Raw genomic sequence first — 23,222 nt, 5'->3', positions numbered from 1 at the left:
TTTTAATGTAAATATTTTATTAATAAGATATTTTGTTTATTGTTAATTCAATAACGTAAAGTTTTAATGACATTTGTTTAATTTATGAAAATAAATTATGATCACGAATATGTTATCGGTAACTGATAAATAACAAAAAAAAACTCTTTATTGTTGAAAAACATTATTAAAAAGAGTTCACAAATTAAATAAGAAAAAATTTATTAACAGTTATTAAAATAATCAAAAACCAACTGTAAAATCATAAGAAAATAAACAAACATTATTTTACGTTTCATGAAAAGAATATTTTTTTCAAAATAAAATTTAGTTTATATTTGAAAAAAAGAATAAAAATGATTTATTAAATAAAAACTTTGATTTTATTTTTAACTTTTGTTCTAGTGAGAAAAAAACTAACTGTTTGTATGATTTTTAACGCGTTAATAAAATAACTTCAATTACAAAGCGGTACTTGAAAAGACGCTAGTGACGCAATATGACGGAATATAACGCAATATAACGATGCAAAATATATTTGCTGAGTTGAGTTACTTAGAAATGGGTTACGCGTTTTCGCTATGCAGCAAAATCTCGTAACAAGGCCTGATATATATATATCAAATGCGGTAGTGGTGTAGTGGTAAAGCGCTTGCTTCAGCAAGAAGTTCTAAGTTTGATCCCCACCATGTCCTTGTTAGTACCATGCTCAACATGTTTCTCTGTGCAGCGGTCTTGTATGTCAAGGTTTGTGTTTTATAGTTATAGAATTGTGAGAAGTTTGTACAACCACAACTAAAGTAGTCTTCTTGACTGTAGCGACTTTTTCGGCCTTTGAGAGGTGAATTAACATTATATATATATATATATATATATATATATATATATACATATATATATATATATATATATATATATATATATATATATATATATATATATATATATATATATATATATATATATATGTATATATACGTATATATATATATGTGTATATATATATATATACATATATATATATGTATATATGTATATGTATATATACATACAGGGACTATTCAAGAAAAATAATTTGGGTGGCGGTACCCCCCCGTTCCAGCGCCTTTCTGTAAAGAAATGTCATATTTTTTGCGAAAAAAAAACAATAGTATTATTTGAAAAAAAAGGTAGCGTCCAAATATGGTCGGTGCTGTCAAAAACGATTTACAATAGCTCCTGATATATATATATATATATATATATATATATATATATATATATATATATATATATATATATATATATATATATATATATATATATATATACAACATATAGGCCTCGGCAGGAGAAAATGAGCGCAAGAGTAGAGAAAAGCTCTCTTAAAGCAAACAGGGCGAGCCATGAGAGCTGCTCTTCTAAACTGCTACTTACGAAAGCTTTTGGTTTTTGTACGAGCTATCTGTTTATTCCTCTGAAAAATTGCTTATTAAATACAAAATTTGGTTTTCTACTTGTTACAAGCATATCTTTGTAACAATAATATTACAAGAATATATACATAACAAGCATCATTTATTGCGCCATGAAAAATTTATTTAGACAAGCGTTGCCTGGGTTTTCACAATAGCTATCTATTTATTTGTTAACAACATTACTTATTTGATGAAAAATTTTAAATAATTAAAAATAAAATAAAAGTTTCCACTGCTTATAAAAAATGTTTTATATTTTCTTATTGTAATAGAATTCAGGCATTTTAAGAATTATTACAAAAATTAAAAATTCCACAATAAAAGTGAATAATATATTAAAGTAAATAATGTTTAAAATATATAATTCATTGCATAAAATAAAAACTATTATGCATTAATTTAAAGTGTAATAATTTTATATTTTATTAGTTAAATAATCTTATATTTTATCAATATAATTTAGAGTGTATCAATTTTATATTTATCAGTTAGTCCAATCTAATTAAAAACATCTGCATTTCAATCCACACTCTTTTTAAATTTTTTTTGTTTTGTTTTTAACAAAAGTGATTTTTAAAAAGCATTTCAGATTATTATGCAATAATTCATATTTTTTTATGAAAATGACTTTACTTTTCATTTTAGTTACAATGATAATTATATTATTGAGAGAAAAAATTATACTTTTGCGAGAGCCGTAATTTGCTCCTGTATACCATTTTATGGGAGTGTGTGCGAAAGCTAAAGCTCTTATTTCCTGCTGAGGCCTGTATATATATATATATATATATATATATATATATATATATATATATATATATATATATATATATATATATATATATATATATATATATATATATATATATATATATATATATATATATATATATATATATATATTATATATATTATTATATATATATATATATATATATATATATATATATATTTAATATATATATATATATATATATATATATATATATATATATATATATATATATATATATATATATGTATATATAATATATATATATATATATATATATATATATATATATATATATATATATATATATATATATATATATATATATATATATATATATATTGAATGTAGACATCATGTATGAGAGTATGTAAATTATTATTTTAAAAACATCAATAAATACAAAATTCTCTCAATACTAAATTTTTTTTTCTTTTTTTAAAAGAAATTTTTAAAACAAATAGTATTTAAGCTGAAGACACTTGTCACAACAATCCAGCAAAAGTTTCTTTTGAAAAATAAATTTATTATCGAGAGAAATTCATATTTATTGATGATTTTAAAATAATAATAATGATGATAATAGTAATTAAAATAATTATAATATATATATATAGTTGTTAAAATTCTTATTTATTTTTAAGTTCAATGTTTGGGTTCTTTATAAATAGTTATTTTTAAAAGTTCTTTTAGTATGAAGTCTTAGGTGATTTGGCTGAACGAACTTTAACATCTCGATTAGGCATTCGTCTGCTAGCTGAGCATCACCTTGCATTGCGACATAAAAAGGTTGTTTATTTACTTTTATTGTAATTGTTTTTATGTTTTTTATTGTAAAGTATCTGTTTTGCAGATCTTTTAAGGATGATATCTTTGCAGGTATTTTTATTGTTATACTACCACTAGGAACCATCTTACCACTAGAAATCATCTTACCACTAGGAACCATCCTACCACTAGAAACCATCCTACCACTAGAAATCATCTTACCACTAGGAACCCTACTACTACTACTAGAAACCATCCTACCACTAGGAACCATCCTACCACTAGGAAGATCTCCTAACTTTACCTGCAGGGAGGTTTTATATCAGTTTTTCTTTTCCTAGGTAGGTTTCCTTTTATCACTGTTAGATAGCCTTACCTGCCCCCTATATATGATTAGTTTAAGATCAGGATCAAGGCAAGGTTTCCATTTATTGAGTTTGATTCCATCTATGGAAATCTAGCTTAAATAAAAAACAAAAAAACATTAAACATTGTTTTGTTTTTTTTGTTTGTTTATTAGGAACATTTCATTGGTATAATAGGAACGCAAACATCTTTGAAGCATATTATTGAAAGATGTGTTATTAACTGCAAAGATTTATGTCAACATCGGTTTGGATACTCCCCTGCTGTTTATGTATCTGGCCATACAAAGGCAACTTTTCCATACATTCCTGCTCCTGTAGAATATATAATGCAAGAACTAATAAAAAATTCGATGAGGTAAGTTTTTGTTATGAAAAAGTTTGTTTAGAATAAAAATAAAATAAAAATATCATTATTTACAGCAAAAAAAACTTGCTATAGGAATTAAAATTTAAAAATTGCTATAGCAAAAATATAAATAATTTAAAGATAAAAAGTAAAATTAAAATAGATAAAATAATTATTAAAATGCTTGCATGTTAGTTATTATTTTACTAAAGTGATTATTTTTAAGCTCAAAATATTGAGTAAAATTTGTACTACAAGGTTTTTTTTGAAAAACTTTTTATAAATTGTTAATATAAGTTAACTATAAAGTGTTAACTATAAAGATAGTGTTAACTTATATTAACAATTTATAAAAATAACTTTTTATAAATTGTTAATATAAGTTAACTATAAATTTTTAACTATAAAGAAAAAAAAGAATTACGAGGTGAGTAGCAACGAGGTTAAGAGTTGTGTAATAAGGTAAAAAGTGGTACGTTGGAAATTTTTCAATTTATTTTTACTGAAGTGTATCAGTTACATTACATTTTAAATTACTTCATATAAATTCTCTCTCTATCTCTCTCTCTCTCTCTCTCTCTCTCTCTCTCTCTCTCTCTCTCTCTCTCTCTCTCTCTCTCTATATATATATATATATATATATATATATATATATATATATATATATATATATATATATATAACAGTAACATATATATTATATATATATATATATATATAACAGTAACATATATATTATATATATATATATATTTATAACAGTAACATATATATTATATATATATATATTTATAGATAGATATATACACATATACATACATACATACATACATACATACATACATACATACATACATACATACATACATACATACATACATACATACATACATACATACATACATACATATATAAATGTCGCATTGCGGATGATGTCATAAAAAACAGGATGTTGCAGGGGATTCAGTACATACATTGACTACTTTATAGCCTACTGTTGCAAAGGAGTGCTTTTTTATTAACTTAGGGTTTGGCATGGGGCACCAATTCTTTCTTTTTTTGTTCTTTGTTTTTTCTTCTTTTTCTAAAAAGTTAAAGTGCAGGTTTTGACATTAAGAGCACAAAAATAATATTAGGAAATTGCATACTTAGAGTTGTATATATATATATATATATATATATATATATATATATATATATATATATATATATATATATAATATATATATATATATATATATATATATATATATATATATATATATATATATATTTAAACAACTTTAAAAAGTATTCTACACAATAGAGTGCTCAATGTTCTTAAAAGAACAGAGCAATTATATATTAGTAGAAAATCACTTAACAAAAATTTTTTCTATTTAACACTGTGTTTCATCAACAAAGATTTCTGATGAATCTTTGTTGATAAAACACAGTGTTAAATGGAAAAAATTTTTGTTAAGTGATTTTCTACTAATATATATATATATATATATATATAATATATATATATATATATATATATATATATATATATATATATATATATATATATATATATATATATAGATCTATAGTTTGTTGGCTAACCAACAAACTATAGATCTATATATATATATATATATATATATATATATATATATATATATATATATATATATATATATATATATGTATATATATATATATATATATACACTCAATATATATATATATATATATATATATATATATATATATATATATATATATATATATATATATATATATATATATATATACCAACACATACGTCACTTTTAATTACTTTTAACTTTCGTCCAACATTTCCGTGTTGGACGAAAGTAAAAACCATTAATTTAATTACAAATTAATTGTTTTTTAAAAAAACCACAAAAACGCAAATTTAATTGACCGGAATGTTTTTAAAACATTCTGAATGTTTTTAACAATATAAACAATGTTTTTTTTTTTTTTTTTTTAATAAAATGTTTTTATTTTTATTTTTTTTAATAAAATGTTTTTATTTTTATTTTTTTTACTGTAAATCATGCGCGGAGTGTTGCTACATCGACTATCTTATAGCCTGACTCCTAAGGGAGTGCTGCTACATTGACTGACAAATAGCCTGACTCGCAAGGGAGTGCTGCTACATCGACTGACAAATAGCCTGACTCGCAAGGGAGTGCTGCTACATCGACTGACAAATAGCCTGACCCGCAAGGAAGTGCTGCTACATTGACTGAGGGTTTGGTTGGGGCAGGCAGTCTATCATTATTAAAAAAAAAAAATTCCGGTCTTGCATTTTAATTTTTACTTTTTGTCAACAAAATATGGAAAAAACTTTCGGACAACATCTAAGGGTTCTATATATATATATATATATATATATATATATATATATATATATATATATATATATATATATATATATATTGAGTGTATATATATATATATATATATACATATATATATATATATATATATATTGAGTGTATATATATATATATATATATACATATATATATATATATATATATATATATATATATATATATATATATATATATATATATATATATATATATATATATATATATATATACATATATATATATATATACATATATATATATATATATATATATATATATATATATATATATATATATATATATATATATATATATATATATCAGGGTGTTAGCTAGCCCAATGGTGCCGCATATAACGCGGAATTCCCAATGGGCTCAAAATTCCCAAAAGTCAATGACCTTTTTTTTTTGTGTGTGTGTTTTTTTGAGTTTTTTAGGACCTTTTCTAGAAAATTCCCAACATTTTCTAGAACAACAACAATAAAAATTCCCAATACAGCAAAAACGCGGTATAAAATTTATTTCTGGCTAATGCCCTGTGTATATATATATATATATATATATATATATATATATATATATATATATATATATATATATATATATATATATATATATATATATATATATATATATATATATATATAGGTATATATATATATATATTTCTGGCTAACGCCCTGTGTATATATATATATATATATATATATATATATATATATATATATATATATATATATATATATATATATATATATATATATATATATAGGTATATATATATATATAGGTATATATATATATATATATATATATATAGGTATATATATATATATATATATATATAGGTATATATATATATATATATATATATATATATATATATATATATATATATATATATATATATATATGTGTGTATATATATCAGAGGCGTGGTGGCCCCAGAGGTTATGCGGGATTCCCGCATGGGCTTTTCACTTTTTATCTAAATATGGGCCTTTTGGCAAATTTTAATATTTTCTACATTTTAAATAAATTCCACAATTATTTACAATATTTTTGTTTGCACAAATTAAATTTTATTAATCCCAAGATTTTAAGTCTTCAACTTAGAGCGCAATTATATTAGTATTTTGCATAATAGTAATATTGCTTTGAAAACAAAGTAGATATTTTAGGACGTATTATGATATTTTTTTCATAAGAAAAATTATGAACCCATAAACGGTTTTTAACGATCGCAATGTTGACAAAAATTAAAAAAAGTCTGCAGACCCCCATATTATTATTGTTGGACTTAAATTAATTTAATTTAAAATTTAACCCCAAAATATTTTTTTAAATGAATTAATACGCAATACAATTACTATATAGTAATTGTATTGCGTAATAATTCATTTAAGAAAAATGTTTTGGTATTAAATTTTAAATTAAGTTTTATACAAATAAATATCGAACTCGTGTTTTGCATTTTTGCAGCGTTTCGAAACAGATTTATACTTGTTTTATAATAATGTTTTATAATAAATGAAACTTGTTTTATAATAAATAAAGTTTTTTATTTTTATACAGTTTATAGTATTGTATGTAAGTAAACAAACCACTCCGTAATATCCTGTCCTCAGGCAGATTAAAAAAAGGATGATGGCTGTGCAAAAAGTGCATTTAAAGAAGATATGTTTTATGCAAACTTTGAATTATGAACTATATAAATACACAAATAAAATCTTTTAAAAATATTTTAAAAACCATATTATCTAACGAATTTATTTTAATTGAGGTGTGGGAATACCGCAAATATTTTCAAATACAATTTCATATTACACCTTAACAATTTACTTATTTAAGACACATTTTTATTACTATTAACTATAGGTAAGTTTAAAATAAATTATATAGTTTCCATAGCTTTAATTTTTTTTTTTTTCATTATTTTAATTTTGTTTTATTTTTGAAATGAAAAAGCAATAAAATAGCATTTTTGGAAAAAATATGAAATATTTTCAATTAAGTAACTGCTAAATGAAACTACGTTATAAAAACTTTTATGTTTAAATTATGTCATTAACGGCACCATTTTTAAAGCAGCATTTTTGCTGTTGTGAGTTAATGCGAAAATGTTAAAAAAAGTTAAAACACCGAATAAACAAAAGCATAAACTATCTATAAAAAGAATTTTTAATTTATGAAGATTTTCAATATTTATTTTAGAATAAAAAATTATATATAATTTTAATAAAATTTATATTATTATACAATAAAATATATATCATTATATAGTAATAGATAAATAGAAATCTTTGATTTTTTGATTTTGTGTAGATTGTGTTCTTCAAACAATAAAATACTAATCGTATTTGCTTGTGGTAAATTGTGTTCGAAAATCAGAACAAAAATGCTGCATCGTATTGTTACCATTTTTTATTTTAAAGTATTACAAACAATATTAATAATTACAAATCACAAATACAATAATTAATAATTACATTATTAAAAATTACCAATTACAATATTAAAAATTACAAATATTACTAATTACAAATGCATTGCAACTATATTAATAATTACAAGTGTTATCTCAACTTGCTAGTTTGTATTGATGATTTCAGAGTTGTTACGACATAATATGTCTGGCAGATCTGTCGACATATTTTCAGACATATTTTCTGCCGACATAAAATATGTCCCACATATTTTCGATTGACATATTTTGACATAGTTTTATGTCTGAATTATTTTCTGCTGACATAAAATATGTCAGACATATTTTCCATTGACATATTTTGACATAATTTTATGTCTGAATTATTTTCTGCTGACATAAAATATGTCAGACATATTTTCTTTAGACATATTTTGACATAATTTTATGTCTGAATTATTTTCTGCTGACATAAAAAATGTCAGACATGTTTTCTATCGACATATTTTGACATAATTTTATGTCTGAACTATTTTCTGCTGACATAAAATATGTCAGACATATTTTATGTCGACATATTTTGAAATAATTTTATGTCTGAATTATTTTCTGCTGACATAAAATATGTCAGACATATTTTCTGTCGACATATTTTGACATATTTTATGTCTGAATTATTTTCTGCTGACATAAAATATGTCAGACATATTTTTTGTCGACATATTTTGACATAATTTTATGTCTGAATTATTTTCTGCTGACATAAAATATGTCAGACATATTTTCTATCGACATATTTTGACATATTTTTATGTCTGAATTATTTTCTGCTGACATAAAATATGTAAGATATATTTTCTATGGACATATTTTGACATAATTTTATATCTGAACTATTTGCTGTTTGATATTCTTGAAGAATAAATCAATCTAACAAATTTATTGCGCATTTCAACTTAATTTACAGAGTTAAGTAAAAATAGTTTAACAAATTTGTTGTTTTTTTGCAATCAATTATAATTGAAGGTCAACAAAAAAAAAAATTTTTTTTGTGCTCATTTTTTACCATCACGTCAAGTTGTAAAGATATTTGGGTTCAGATCTTTAATATTTGGGGTAAAGTCCCTAATATTGTCAAAAAAAAAGTTGTTCAAAAGTATGTCAACTTGGGTCTCAAAAAAAGCGTATTTTAGAAGATAGTATAGAGATTTTAGAAAATATAAAAATTTTTCCTTAAAATATTTTGGCAAAAAAATTATTAAAAAAAATGCTAAAGACTCTTAAAAAAATGTCAACAAAATGTTTTTCAGCAAAAATACAAAAAATACTTATTTTTTTTACAAACGAATAACATCTTTAAAATCTCTATGAAAATACGCTTCTTTTGAGACTCAGGTTGACATACTTTTGGACAACTTTTTTTTCGACAATATTAGGGACTTTACCCCAAATACCCCTAATTTTAATAGTATTTGATAGTATTTGATAGTATTAATTAGTATGGATTAGTATCGGCGATTTGCCTTATTAGAATGTAAAAACCATCTCAAGCTGAGTTTTTATTACTGAAAATGGGTTTTATTAATATGACTAAACTTAAAATTATTCTCTTGATTAAAATAATATTTTAAAAAAAACATTTTTAGTTATTTTTAACTAATAGTTGATTCATTCAATAAATTATTCTCCATTTTTGACTTTAAATTGTAAGGAAAACGAAAAAAAATAATTATTCCAATATATATTTCACTCAAAACATTTTATGCAAGTTTATGGCAGTTAATTATGCTGTTATAATGCAATTGTCAATTATTTTATTGTTAAATAAATCATAACTATTATAACTAAAAGTATATTATTCGTAATTGGTTATAAGCTATTAGCGGTTAGTCTTCTTAATATGAATTTAATGAGCTGAATATAACTTTTGGGAAATATTTCAAATTCTTCAGCTTAAATGAATTTTGACATAATTTTATGTCTGAATTATTATCTGCTGACATAAAATATGTCAGACACATTTTCCATTGACATATTTTGACATATTTTTATGTCTGAATTATTTATTTTGGCATGAATTTTTTGAAATTCTGTGAACCGTTTTTTTCATAGAATCTTTTGAATTCAATTTTTCATAATGAAATCTATTTCAGGATCAACTAATAATTAAAAATAACTGTAAAGTTTTTTTTTTTATTATTATTTTAATCAAAGAAATATTTTAAGTTTAGTCATACTAATAAAAACCACTTTCAGTAATAAAAACTCAGCTTGAGATGGTTTTTACATTCTAACAAGGGAAAGCGCCATTACTAATCAATACTAATCAATACTATCAAATGATGCCTCAATACTAGTCATTATTAGTCAATACTATCAAATGTCAATATTAGTCAATACTATCAATGTCAATATTAGTCATAATCAATAAATAAGTCATAATCAATAAATAAGTCAATAAATGCCAATATTAGTCAATACTATCAAATGATACATCGCTAAAAAGGGCAGAAAAAGACCTTTATGAAACAACTGATGTTTGCTTATAGGGTTTAAAGTAAAAGTTTTATGAAGCAAAATTGATTGCAAAGACATAAAATTATGTCAAAATATGTCGACAGAAAATATGTCTGACATATTTTATGTCAGCAGAAAATAATTCAGACATAAAATTATGTCAAAATATGTCAATAGAAAATATGTCTAACATATTTTATGTCAGCAGAAAATAATTCAGACATAAAATTATGTCAAAATATGTCGATAGAAAATATGTCTGACATATTTTATGTCAGCAGAAAATAATTCAGACATAAAATTATGTCAAAATATGTCGATAGAAAATGTCTGACATATTTTATGTCAGCAGAAAATAATTCAGACATAAAATTATGTCAAAATATGTTGACAGAAAATATGTCTGACATATTTTATATCAGCAGAAAATAATTCAGACATAAAATTATGTCAAAATATGTCGATAGAAAATATGTCTGACATATTATATGTCAGCAGAAAATAATTCAGACATAAAATTATGTCAAAATATGTCGATAGAAAATATGTGGGACATATTTTATGTCGGCAGAAAATATGTCTCAGACATATTTGACAGATAACAACCCTGGATGATTTATTAGAATTAGGTCAGTTATTATATATATATATATGTATATATATATATATATATATATATATATATATATATATATATATATATATATATATATATATATATAATATATACATCTTTTTTTTCGTATGGGCCTTTACATCAAGCATATATGGTAAAATACCGCATATATTGGCCTTTTAATAAAAATCCCGCATGGGCTTTTTAGAGCCACCACGCCCCTTATATATATATATATATATATATATATATATATATATATATATATATATATATATATATATATATATATATATATATATATATATATATATCTGTGTGTATGTATACACATTCATATATATACAGACCTAGTCAAATCATTAGAGTCACTGTTAAAAAACTGCTAAAAAACGTTTATTAGTATATTTAAATGTTCTACTCTATTTATGTTTGTGTTCTCTGTTTATAGGTGAGGGTAAGTATTTTATAAAAAAAATAACTTATTGAATAATATGGGTAAAGTGAAAGATTTAATAATGAAATTTAACTTAGTTTTGGTTAAAGAGCGTTACACTCAGGCAGATTGATGAGAAATGTCACATTTCTGCAACTTTAGTTAATAATGTTTAGAAGGAACTGGATCTAGGTAAAAATTTTTGTGAAGAAAGAACAAAGATCAGGAAGTCTAGCAGTATCAAATCAGAGTTTACTGCTCACACCAAGCAGACCCTGATCAAACTCTGCAAATCTAATCGTAGAGCAACAAGTCTTGATCTCACCTCTCAGATATCAGAGTATGCCGTGTTAGTTTCACCCAGAACTGTAAGGCATCAGCAGTGCAATGCTGGATTGACTGTTAATTGTCCTCTCAAGAAAACCAAACTAACACCAGTCATGATGAAAAGAAGGATGATTTGGACAAATCAGTACAAAAAATGGACTTCTAATGACTGGACAAAAATATTATCCACTTCTGTGTTATTTAAATAATAATGAGTACTATTTTTCCTTTTCATTGGAATTGTTTACTTGCAGATTTACATGTACTGTGTACATTTAATGCATTGAATTAATTATTTTGGATGTCTTGTCGTTATGGTATGTTATGGTATGTACAGTATGGTACTTTTTTTATTGCCACAAGTGCATAATACATGATTTACCGTACTGTATGCAGATTCTGAGCTTTACATTGTTCTGTAATTACAGTGATAAGAGCTTCATATGATAATTTTAGTTTTTAGACAAAGTCTTAATAATTTTATAGTATCTTCTAATTTTAGTCTTATAATCTAAAAGAGCATTATATGTGATTTTGTGTTTTAATGGAGTTTTTTCTGTTTTTGTTTGTTCAACTTTTTGTCACATTTTAATCCATGTATTATTATCAAGGTCGTATTTGCGTTGAAACCATGAGGTGGGGGTGGGGTCAAAACTAATTTTTCTTCTATACTAACTAAAAATAGTTTACAGTCGATTACCTATAGCTTTGTTCCTGTTACTCTGTTGCGTTTCGCGTAAATAAAAAATAAATAAAAGTATCAAATTAAGACAAAATTAGATATCATGCAGGAGCCCTCACTGTTTGTATGATGACGAAGCAATGAAGCTCTGCTTTTGGAATGTATTTCCACAACTGTCTATGCTCAAGATCCATGCCATCTGCGCATAGTGTAAGGGATCATGCGCCAGGATCAATACGTTAAAATCCTGCAGTCTAAGCTGCTACCCCAAATGGCTGCATGGTTCCCCAACAACAATGGAATTTTTATGCAAGATAATGCTCCTTGCCATACAGAAAAAAGGGTCACTGAGTTCCTGAAACAGGTGAATGTCTCTCTTTGCTTAGCTGGCCAGGAAACTCACCTGACATGAGTCCCGCGTCTCATACAGGGATTGCCCAAACGTGTGCTTAAGTAATCAGCAGTAACGGTAATTATACCAAGTATTGACAATAATACAACAAATATAAAACATCAGGAAACAAATGACACACCAAAAGTTACATTATAAATCAAGGAACTATATAAAATATCTAAAGTTACATGAAATATCAACAACCATTAGAAACAAAAGAAATCAAACGAAACATCAGAAACCAAATTAAGTATCAGCAACTACATGAATTATCAGGAACTGTATATTAAAATACTAAGTACTATTAAAACCCCAATAAAATAATTGAATTACATAAAGTATCAAAAGTAAAAAACGCCAGAAACTAATTCAGGAAACAAAAAACTAGGAATTAAATGTCTAGAACTCTTCAAAATACTAGAACTATTTCCACTCTTTGTATTGTTGAATTAAAAAAAATAGCATAAAACATCAGGAGCTACACAAATTAAAACAAAAAACAGGAACCTGTTAAGAGGAATTCATTTTGAAATCTTTCTGTGTTATGCTTAAATGAGCTTTTTTATGCTTAAATGAGCTATTGTTCCACCAACTTTATTTGACTTCTTGTTCATCTTTTAACCTAATGCCCCAAAATCTTTGTCAAATTTTTTTTTATATAAATATCAATGCTAAATTTTTTTATTAAATGAGATTTTTATTGACTCTACTTGTTTTGGATGCTAAGGGTGATATTAAAAGTAATCAACAGGGCTCAGTGCTAAAAGTGTTTAAGTCACGCACAAATTAAACAGTTTTCAAAAAACTAGTAATTTCAATATGTATCAGAAATTTTAAATACTTAGTTAAATGTTTGATCAAAGTAGATTTTGTTCTAAACATTTTGTGACCAACACTAATCTCACAACCTTATTCTTTTCAATTAAGATCTGTCTATGAAAGTATGAATAAAAAAAAACTAAATGTTTTGGCAATGGTGTTGCCAAACACCATTGCCAAACAAATAATAGATATTAACAATAGATTTAAATAGATATTTATTTAGAAATTTGTCGAAATTTCATTTAAGATAAAATTTAATAATCATTATTTGAATGAATTATTTTTTATAGTTTTCTTATTGTTTTTACTAAAGTTCTTTCTAATTATTGATTCCCTCAAAATCTCCAATGATCAAGAAAATTTTTAGGCGGTTTTTTAAATCATTCTGTTTAAAGATTTTTAGTTAAAACAAAAAAGTTTGTAAGAAGAGTAAAATTTTTTAACAAAAAAAAAATATTTTTTTTGTTTTTGTTTTTGTTTTATCTACTTATATAAAGGAGATTAAATTTTATTATATCTCCTTTATACATGAAGATAAAGGAAAAATTCGAAAAATGTTTATACAGTGATGTATGCAGTAATTTAGAAAAGTATTTAGAATTAATATAGCATAACAATAACACCAGAAATAAGTCTCTTTAAACTAAGTCTCTTTAAATCAGTTTTACAAAAAGAAGTTTACTTTATCATTGTTTCTTTATACAATGATTTGAAAGTCAAAAAATTACATTGTTTCTTTATACAATGATTTGAAAGTCAAAAAATTACATTGTCTCTTTATACAATGATTTGAAAGTCAAAAAATTTCAGATTTGACAGTCAAAGATTTCAGATTTTGGGTAAAAAACTTTTAACATTTTGTTTTATACTTTGAATAAATTAAAAATAATCTTGAATAAAAAAAAATGAATTTAAATATATTTTTATTCTTTTTAAATATTTTTAACAGGACAAGCATTGAAAGCTCATGAATTTATTTTATCTAAAGTTTCACTATCCTGTATAAATATTTTAAATAATAATGATAAATGATAATTGTTGAGAATTTTTCTTTTTATTCATTTTTTCAACCAATTAAAAAAAAGCGTGAGTTTTTTTTTTTTTTTTTTTTTTTTTTTTTATCAAGCTAAAATTCTAAACAGAAAAGATATTGTTCTAAAAGTATTCATAAAAAAGTAAAAATATTAATAAATAAATTTCAATTTTTTTAAAATTTAAAGTTTTTTTTTATTGAGATCTTTAAAAGTTAAAAAAAAGGTTTTAAAGTTTATTAAATAAAATAAATATTTTCCTGATGGTGTGATGATGAATAGTAAGTAACCGGGGCCGCAGCCCAAGCAAAAAATGAGACTTTTCTTTTTTAAAAATGAGACCCCAGCCCCAGCAAAATTATAAGATTTAGCAGGTGTTTAAGTTTTAGTCTTACATTTACTATTTATTATATACTGGCATATATTTATATATGCCAGTATATACGTCTCTAATTTCCTTCCAACAAGATTGCATGCAACCACTATTAGGTTATGAGTTACTTTAAAATAGAGGAAAGGTTAAAATACTAGAAAATGGTTAAATGAAGACTTAAAAAGTTGTAGGATGTATTAAAAAAGAAGATTAACATGAAGATGGGGAAGAGTTATAAGGTTTTTTTGATGTGCAAGGAAAAAAACAAGATTAAAAGTTTTTATAGCATGAAGGGACAGATACAGTAAAAGGATCCAACTTGTTGAATAAGAAGCCAAGTAAGAATGAGTTTTGGTTTATTGTAATAGATAGCTCGTTTGAGCATTGACCATGATAGTATTTGTAGAAAAAAAAAAGAAATGCAACCTTACAACAATAGGAGAGTAGTTTACTTGAAATTTACTTGAAATAAAGAAGAGTGTAGGCCTTCAAGAATAACTTAATACTGGTGTTAGAAAGAAATAATTTAATAATCTCAAAAACTTTATATAAGAAACTAGTAAGAGAGTGAAGATGTAGGATAGTTGGATAGATTGAAGGATAGTTGGAAAGGTCAAAATGTTTTTTCTAGAGTTAAAAATTGGAATTATTTAGCACTTTTTAATAGTTGCAAAACTTGAAGAGAATGCAAAAATTAAAGAGAGTTCTGGAGAACACTTTTTTAATGGATTTGTGGTGTCACTCTAACACAACAAAAAAAGGAGGCATTAGACAGATTAGAAAAAAACTTCTTATTGGACCACGTTTGTTAGAGAAGATTAAAGTGGTTTAGGTATCAGCATGTAGAGAGGTAGCAGCTTCAGGAGAAAATGGTAATGATGGAAGAAAACTTGAAGAAAGTGCCTTATATATTGTATCAATGAGGTTTAGTTAAGGAAAGAAAATGCTCTTGATTGTTTATATTAGTGAAACAGCATAAAAGAGGAAGGTTAAAGCCTGATGATGACAATGATGATCATCATCATAATCATGATGGTAATGATGATTATGATGATCATATTGATGTTTATAATATATATACAAAATAGAACATAAATTTTGAATTTAAAGTCAGAGGTCCGCATCAGGTCAACAAAGATATTTCAACACAAAGGTTTTACCATAAAACATGAAAAAGAGATTGGCAATTTTTTGCCACCTTAAACACATTGTGTTCAGCAGTTAGGTCGGCATTGCCAAATGCTGACCCTAATTTCACTGACTGTTTTGGTGTATAATAACTCATTGATTGTACAGTACTGGACAAAATTATAGCACGTCTTAAAATAAGATTGTCATGTAAAATATTTGTATGCACTAATCATATTGTTGAGATGTACTGTATTTTTGAAATGTGTTTACATTAGTCATTTAAAATGTGCACATGAAATTTAAAATTTTGTTCATTATTAAATGTTACAAATGAATGTGAGTGTGCTATAAATTAAATTTACAGTTAAATATAGCACACTCACATTCATTCGTAATTTTGACAATGCGTATGATTAAGTACATTGACGCATTGTTGTGTATAATATTTTATTTATCTACTAGCGTCATAGTTGATTATTTAAAATAGCAAACCTTATCATTTTTCAAAGTTTCTTGCAGTAGTTTTAAAAGTAAAACATAATTAATGCAATGGTTTGCAAAGCAGTAAGCTCTGAGCGGCGACAACTTGTGAAAAACTTACTTCAGCAACACTTTAATATTGCTGATATTGCTAAAGGTACTAAAACTTCCAGAAAATTTGTCTACAATATTGCTGATAAAGTTAAATTGAGTTTACCAATGAAAAATTGAGCAGGTCAAGGGTGTCGTAGATGCACTAATTCTACAGAAGACCGGTATATATTGACACTTGCTAAAAAAGTCATACTAGTTCAAATAGAAAAATTGCTATGGAGTTGAATGCTGCAATAGAAAAAACCATTAGTGCAAGAACAGTTCATCGTCATTTGTTAGAAAAAGAGTTGAAAAGTTGCACACAGAAACCACGTTGTTATCAAAATAAGGCTCAGGAAAAGAAGAGACTCACTTGGTGTAAAAACTTGGTGTTGATTGGACTCAAAATCACTGGCATCATGTAATATTTAGTGACGAATCACATTTTGAAGTCATAAATAGAAAAAAAGCCGTAAGTTTGTACGTCGTCTTCCTAATGAAAAAGATTTACCATTTAATTTTACAACAAGAACACAAGGTGGTGGTGGAACTATTTCTGTATGGGGGTGTTTTTCTTCAAATGGAATAGGTTTATTGAAGTTTTACAAAAGTTGTTTGGATGCTTCTTGTTATTTAGAAGTTATTGCTGAAATACCTGACAATATGGACACTCTTTTTGATTCTGAAGCTGAAGATTGTTATTTTATGCAAGACAACGCACCGTGTCACAAAGCAAAAAAACTCTAGAATGTTTTGCAACGAAGAATATTCGGCTCTTAGAATGGCCACCCACTTCACCAGATGCAAATCCAATTGAAAATCTTTGGTCAATTATTGACCAAAAACTCGAAAATTACAACATAAGCAACACAAATGACTTGAAAGATGCAATTCAAGACATTTGGGACAAGACTTCAATTGATCTTTGCATTAAATTGGTAAATTCTGTTCCAGATCGTATTTCTCAAATTTTTAGAGCTAAAGAATCCAACATTTCTTCATATTAAATCAAATTCTAATGTTTTTTATCTAAAATTAGTACTATGTGCTATAATTTTGACCAGCTTATTTTTCTGTATTATTTCTAAGTGAACTTTAAAACATGTTAACTTTAAATTTATTTTCAATTTTCATTCATTTTTGTAAAAAGTAAAATGTTATTCTTCAGATAAAAAAAAATAATTACAACTTTTCTTTCAACCCTCTATTGAATTTTTATCATTTAATTTTTTATTTTACATTTGTGCTATGAATTTGACCAGTACTTTAAATTTATAATACATTTAAATTATAATATTTAATTATTATGTAATGTAATAGTTGAATATATAATATATATAAACAATATATGATGTAATACATTATATATATAATGTAGTAATTTAATTTGCAATATGCAAAAGTAAATTTAAAAAATTAATAAAAGTAGTAATAAAAAATTAATTTTAAATTAATTATATAAATTGTGAATTTATTTCCTTAAAAATTTTTTTAATTTTTACTTTTCAGGGCAACAGTTGTACGCCACATTGAAAATCCTTTTGAAATGCCACCAATAGAAGTAACCATTTGTAATAATGATGAATACTTCACAATCAAGTTTGTTTTTCTTTTTTAAATTATTTTTTTTTAATATGAAATTATAGTTGTGTATTATAATGGCGTATAAACAAATATATTAAAAATATATATTATCATACATTGATTATATATTTTTTATGATTTTTTTCGGTCAGCATTCATTAAGTTTGATTTATTTTCAATGGAAACATTTTTTTATGGGATATTATAAATTAAAAAAAATTTTTTCTATTAGCCTGATTCATATAATGCAGTTTAATTTTGATAGTTTTTTTTTGTAATTAATGTAGGGGAAAAAAAAACCTTATAAATAAAAATATAGTTTTTTAAAGTTTTAATTGTTTTTATTGTGGTGTTTTGTTTGGTTTTGTTAATATCAAATGTCAAATTTTTTTTTTTTTTTTCGTTAAGTGGTAGTTTAAGTTAAAAGTTTTATCGTGTCAGAAAATATTGAATTCATATGTTTGCTGTCAGATTTTAGTTAAATATTGAGAAAAAAAAAAAATTATGCATTTAAAAGCAGTCTTAACCAGTTGTATATACCTCCAGTAACATCAAAATGGACTTCGGACAAAATCTTGTACTCCGTGTAAACTTTCTCCATTTTAAAACAAAGGAATTTTAGTCAACAAAAATGCTGTAAGAATGCTACAGAGCAGAAAAATCATTTCAGTAAAATTACTAAAGGCTATCAATGTTGTATATGTTCAAGCAATGATTAAAAAATTGTATGATACTGATATATGGCCTACTAATGTTGTGTTGTTTGAAAGTATAACTCCTTAAATGAGGGTTGTAGCTGTTCATTAGGCTCGAGTGGATTGTGTTTTAATATACTAGCCTTTTTATTATATTTATGTAATATTACATAATATTACGTAATATTAATAGTTGCAATTTTTGCTATAATTCTAATGAGCTGTACAAATATAACCATGATTCATTCTATGTATTTAGAAAAGTTTTTGTATTCATGTATGAATAACTTCTACACAAGGAAAGCAATAAAATCCAATTGGTTTCCCATTTGCAACTTTACAACTGTAGTTATTAACACAAAACAGTAGAACAAATATATCAAGACATTTCAAAATTTTTAACACCATTTTTTAAATCTAGAATATAGTTAAAGCTACTAATGCAAACTTTTTTAATGAATGAAAGCCCAAAGATCTCCTTTTGTTTACTGTGAAAGTTTTTAAACAAAGCTACGATTTTTTATTTTTTTCCCTACAAATTGATCATTTCAGACCTTGGCGATAATTAATTTAACAAATTAATTTGTTACATAAATGTTTTCATTGCAGATTCTAAATCATTTTAAAATGAAATATATGTTTTGTTAACTTTAAATAGTAGTAATTTCACTGAAATACTTGACATTGGTCATTAAATGTTGTTGTTGATGAAGTTGATGATGAATTAGGTGATAAAGTTAAGACTGGTTGTGAAATTAGGTGATAAAGTTGGTGCTGTGGTGGCATTGGTTGATAAAGTTGATGCTGATTGTGATGCTAGCTTTGGTGCTGGATCTTCAAATGTTTCTGTTATTTTCAATTAAGATAGATCATTATCAGATTTATTGAAAAGAAACAACCCTGTTTTTACAAAAGCACTGTCTGCGTGTGTTTTGGTGAAGCATTTACTGCTATCATATAAAACTTTTATTAAACTTGGAAAATTAGCTTAATCAGCATTTTTGCATTTTGATTCATTATATGATTTTAGTACATTTTTATTGTGGCTACATTCCAATGTCAAGTGGTTCAAAAATATGACTAAAATGAGTTGGTAAACAGACCAATCAGGTGTTGTTTTCGTATTTTGATAACTTTTATGACACATAAGTGTCCAACAAAAATGTATGTCATATCCTTCAATTGCTTTAACTGCTTGGTTATTTGGCTGTTCCAACAAAGTTAAATTCGATATTGTATACACTGTGCCAATCTGACCATTTTTGTTCCATGATTGGTTTAAGTATCTTTTTGACTTAATAATGGTGAAAGGTAAGTAAAATTCTGACATATTGGTGCAGTTGATTACGATATTTTTTAGGTATTATAATTTTTCCAAATTATAATACCTAAAAAAAGGGAAATCAACGAAGATTTAGCGTTTTTTGGATATAAAATTCTATAAAAAATTTTTTTGAGAACATTTAATAAATATGCCTAAATGAGAATCATAAATATGCCTAAATGCATATTTATGTAAAAAAAATTATAATTTAAAAATGCTATGCTAAAATATGGCTTAAAGGCAGTGACTGAAACAAGTCTTGGTTAAATTTGATGTTTAAAAATTTGACCCTGGTTAAATAGTCAAATCAACAGGGAGTACTAACCAAGGTTAAAATATTTTTTTGTTAGGTTTTATCAGTGTTTACTTTAAATACTGTAAAAAAAAGTTTAGATTTTATTGCAAGAATTATTTTTTTAAACAACTCTAGAAGGGGGTTCATTTTGTGACTTTTTGATCATAGTTTTTTTCAGAAATCTTTTTTAATCAATTTAATTATCTATTTTATACTTTTTTTTATTATTAAAACTTAGTATAAATAAATTGCACTTCTTTTTATACTAAGTTAACCTACTTTTCAGAAATAATTTTTGTATTTTATTTTCTAAAATATTTTTTTCCTTTATGATTCTCATTTAGGCATATTTATGATTCATTTAGGCATATTATGATTTAAAGTCTTTCTAAAAAATTTTTATTTTTTAAATAAGTATTTGCCTCTTGTTGTATTATGCAACATATCAAAGTAACCCATATACTTTAAAACATATTGTTTTTTTTTTTTTTGTTTTTTTTCTCCTCTACTCCAAGATTGAAATCAATCAATTTCAATCATTGATTTCAAAATTCAATTTTAATTTTCATATTCGGCTGCAATTTATAAACAAGAAAATATATTTTGAGTTTACCCGTGTGTGTGTCATCAATTTTACATGGCTGCAGTTTACCCTTCTTATTTTTTTGTAATTTACTCATGAGTTTACCCATGTGTGACCGTAACCCGTTTTTTTAGCATATTATACTAAACTTAAATTCATTAATGTTTTAAATATTATTTTAAAATTTTGCAACATTCAAAAGTTATGACTATGTAAAGTTTCTACCATCCCCAAAATAAGAGGGTTTTATGTGATCAAATAAAACATAATTTAATAATCCCCAAAATAATTTTACATTTTTAACACTAAAAGATTATAAAATATTAAAAATTTAATGAATTTAAAAAAATATACTTTATTAACTTATTGTCATCACATTTAGGGGAGGGGGGGGGGATAGAATAATTTTTTGTGGTTATTTTCTTTCCAATCACCACAACTTTTTGTTAAACATTCTCATTTGACATAAACATAAACATAATTAAGTTTATTTTTATATCTATATAAATATATACTTATATAAATATGTGTATATATTTATATAAATATAGATATATATTAGTTTACATTTGTTTAAAGTTAAATAAAGTTATTATTACCTTTAAAAAATACAATAGAATATCCGACAAAGGAGGTGGTATTCCAGACTCTCAACTTTCTGATATCTTTCAATATTCGTTTACCACTAGTACAGATAATGAGGGAAATCTTTGTGAAACGGAAGATACATTTGATAATTTCTCAAGGGCAGCTAACGATAAAGGTATTGGCGGTGTACTTTCTGGATATGGATTTGGTTTACCTTCTGCTGCTGCATATGCTAAATTTTTAGGAGGATCTCTCACGCTGGTTTCAATGTACGGACTTGGAACCGACGTATTTTTAAAATTGATTCATATAAATCAACCAAATTGTTTTCGTATATAACTTAAAGTATATGTGAACGGTTATTGATTATCGGGTTATTATTTGATACTATGGTAATAGTTGGAGGATTATGTGATACTATGGTAACTATTGGAGTATTATTTAAAACGATTATTTACTTAATGATATTTACATTATTTATATGATAATAAAGTTTATCAGCTAAAATTTGTAAGCTAATATTTAACTTTAAAAGTAACGTTGTTTTTTTCTTCTACGATACTTCTAGCATCATTTTAGCGTTATATCTGGTTCCAGGCGATTAGACAGTTGCATAGCAGGTTGCAGACTTTAAGCTGATTTTATACCTAATTATAATTAAAAATATATTATAAAAACGTTTCATACACGTGTATTATTTAATCAGATAATAAACGTGCGTGGAACAATAACTTGGTATTAACAAAAAAATATGTAGAGAA

The 23,222-nt window shown here is 24.6% G+C and overlaps 1 protein-coding gene across 1 annotated transcript in view; it reads left to right on the top strand.

Annotated features, from left to right (window-relative positions):
• LOC100214984 (branched-chain alpha-ketoacid dehydrogenase kinase) overlaps positions 1–23,017 on the top strand; it is a 28,526-nt gene extending 5,509 nt beyond the window's left edge. The window contains exons 6-9 of the mRNA XM_065808248.1: positions 2,902–2,997; positions 3,497–3,699; positions 18,902–18,991; positions 22,491–23,017. Coding sequence (XP_065664320.1) covers positions 2,902–2,997; positions 3,497–3,699; positions 18,902–18,991; positions 22,491–22,800 — 699 coding nt within the window. The 3' untranslated portion in view covers positions 22,801–23,017. The remainder of the gene's footprint in view (positions 1–2,901; positions 2,998–3,496; positions 3,700–18,901; positions 18,992–22,490) is intronic.
• The last annotated feature ends 205 nt before the right edge of the window (positions 23,018–23,222 follow it).

This window comes from Hydra vulgaris, chromosome 10, assembly GCF_038396675.1.
Source record: "Hydra vulgaris chromosome 10, alternate assembly HydraT2T_AEP".
NCBI lineage: Eukaryota > Metazoa > Cnidaria > Hydrozoa > Anthoathecata > Hydridae > Hydra > Hydra vulgaris.
The sequence above is the reverse complement of the archived record's forward strand: the minus strand, read 5'-3'. Positions and strand labels throughout refer to the sequence as shown.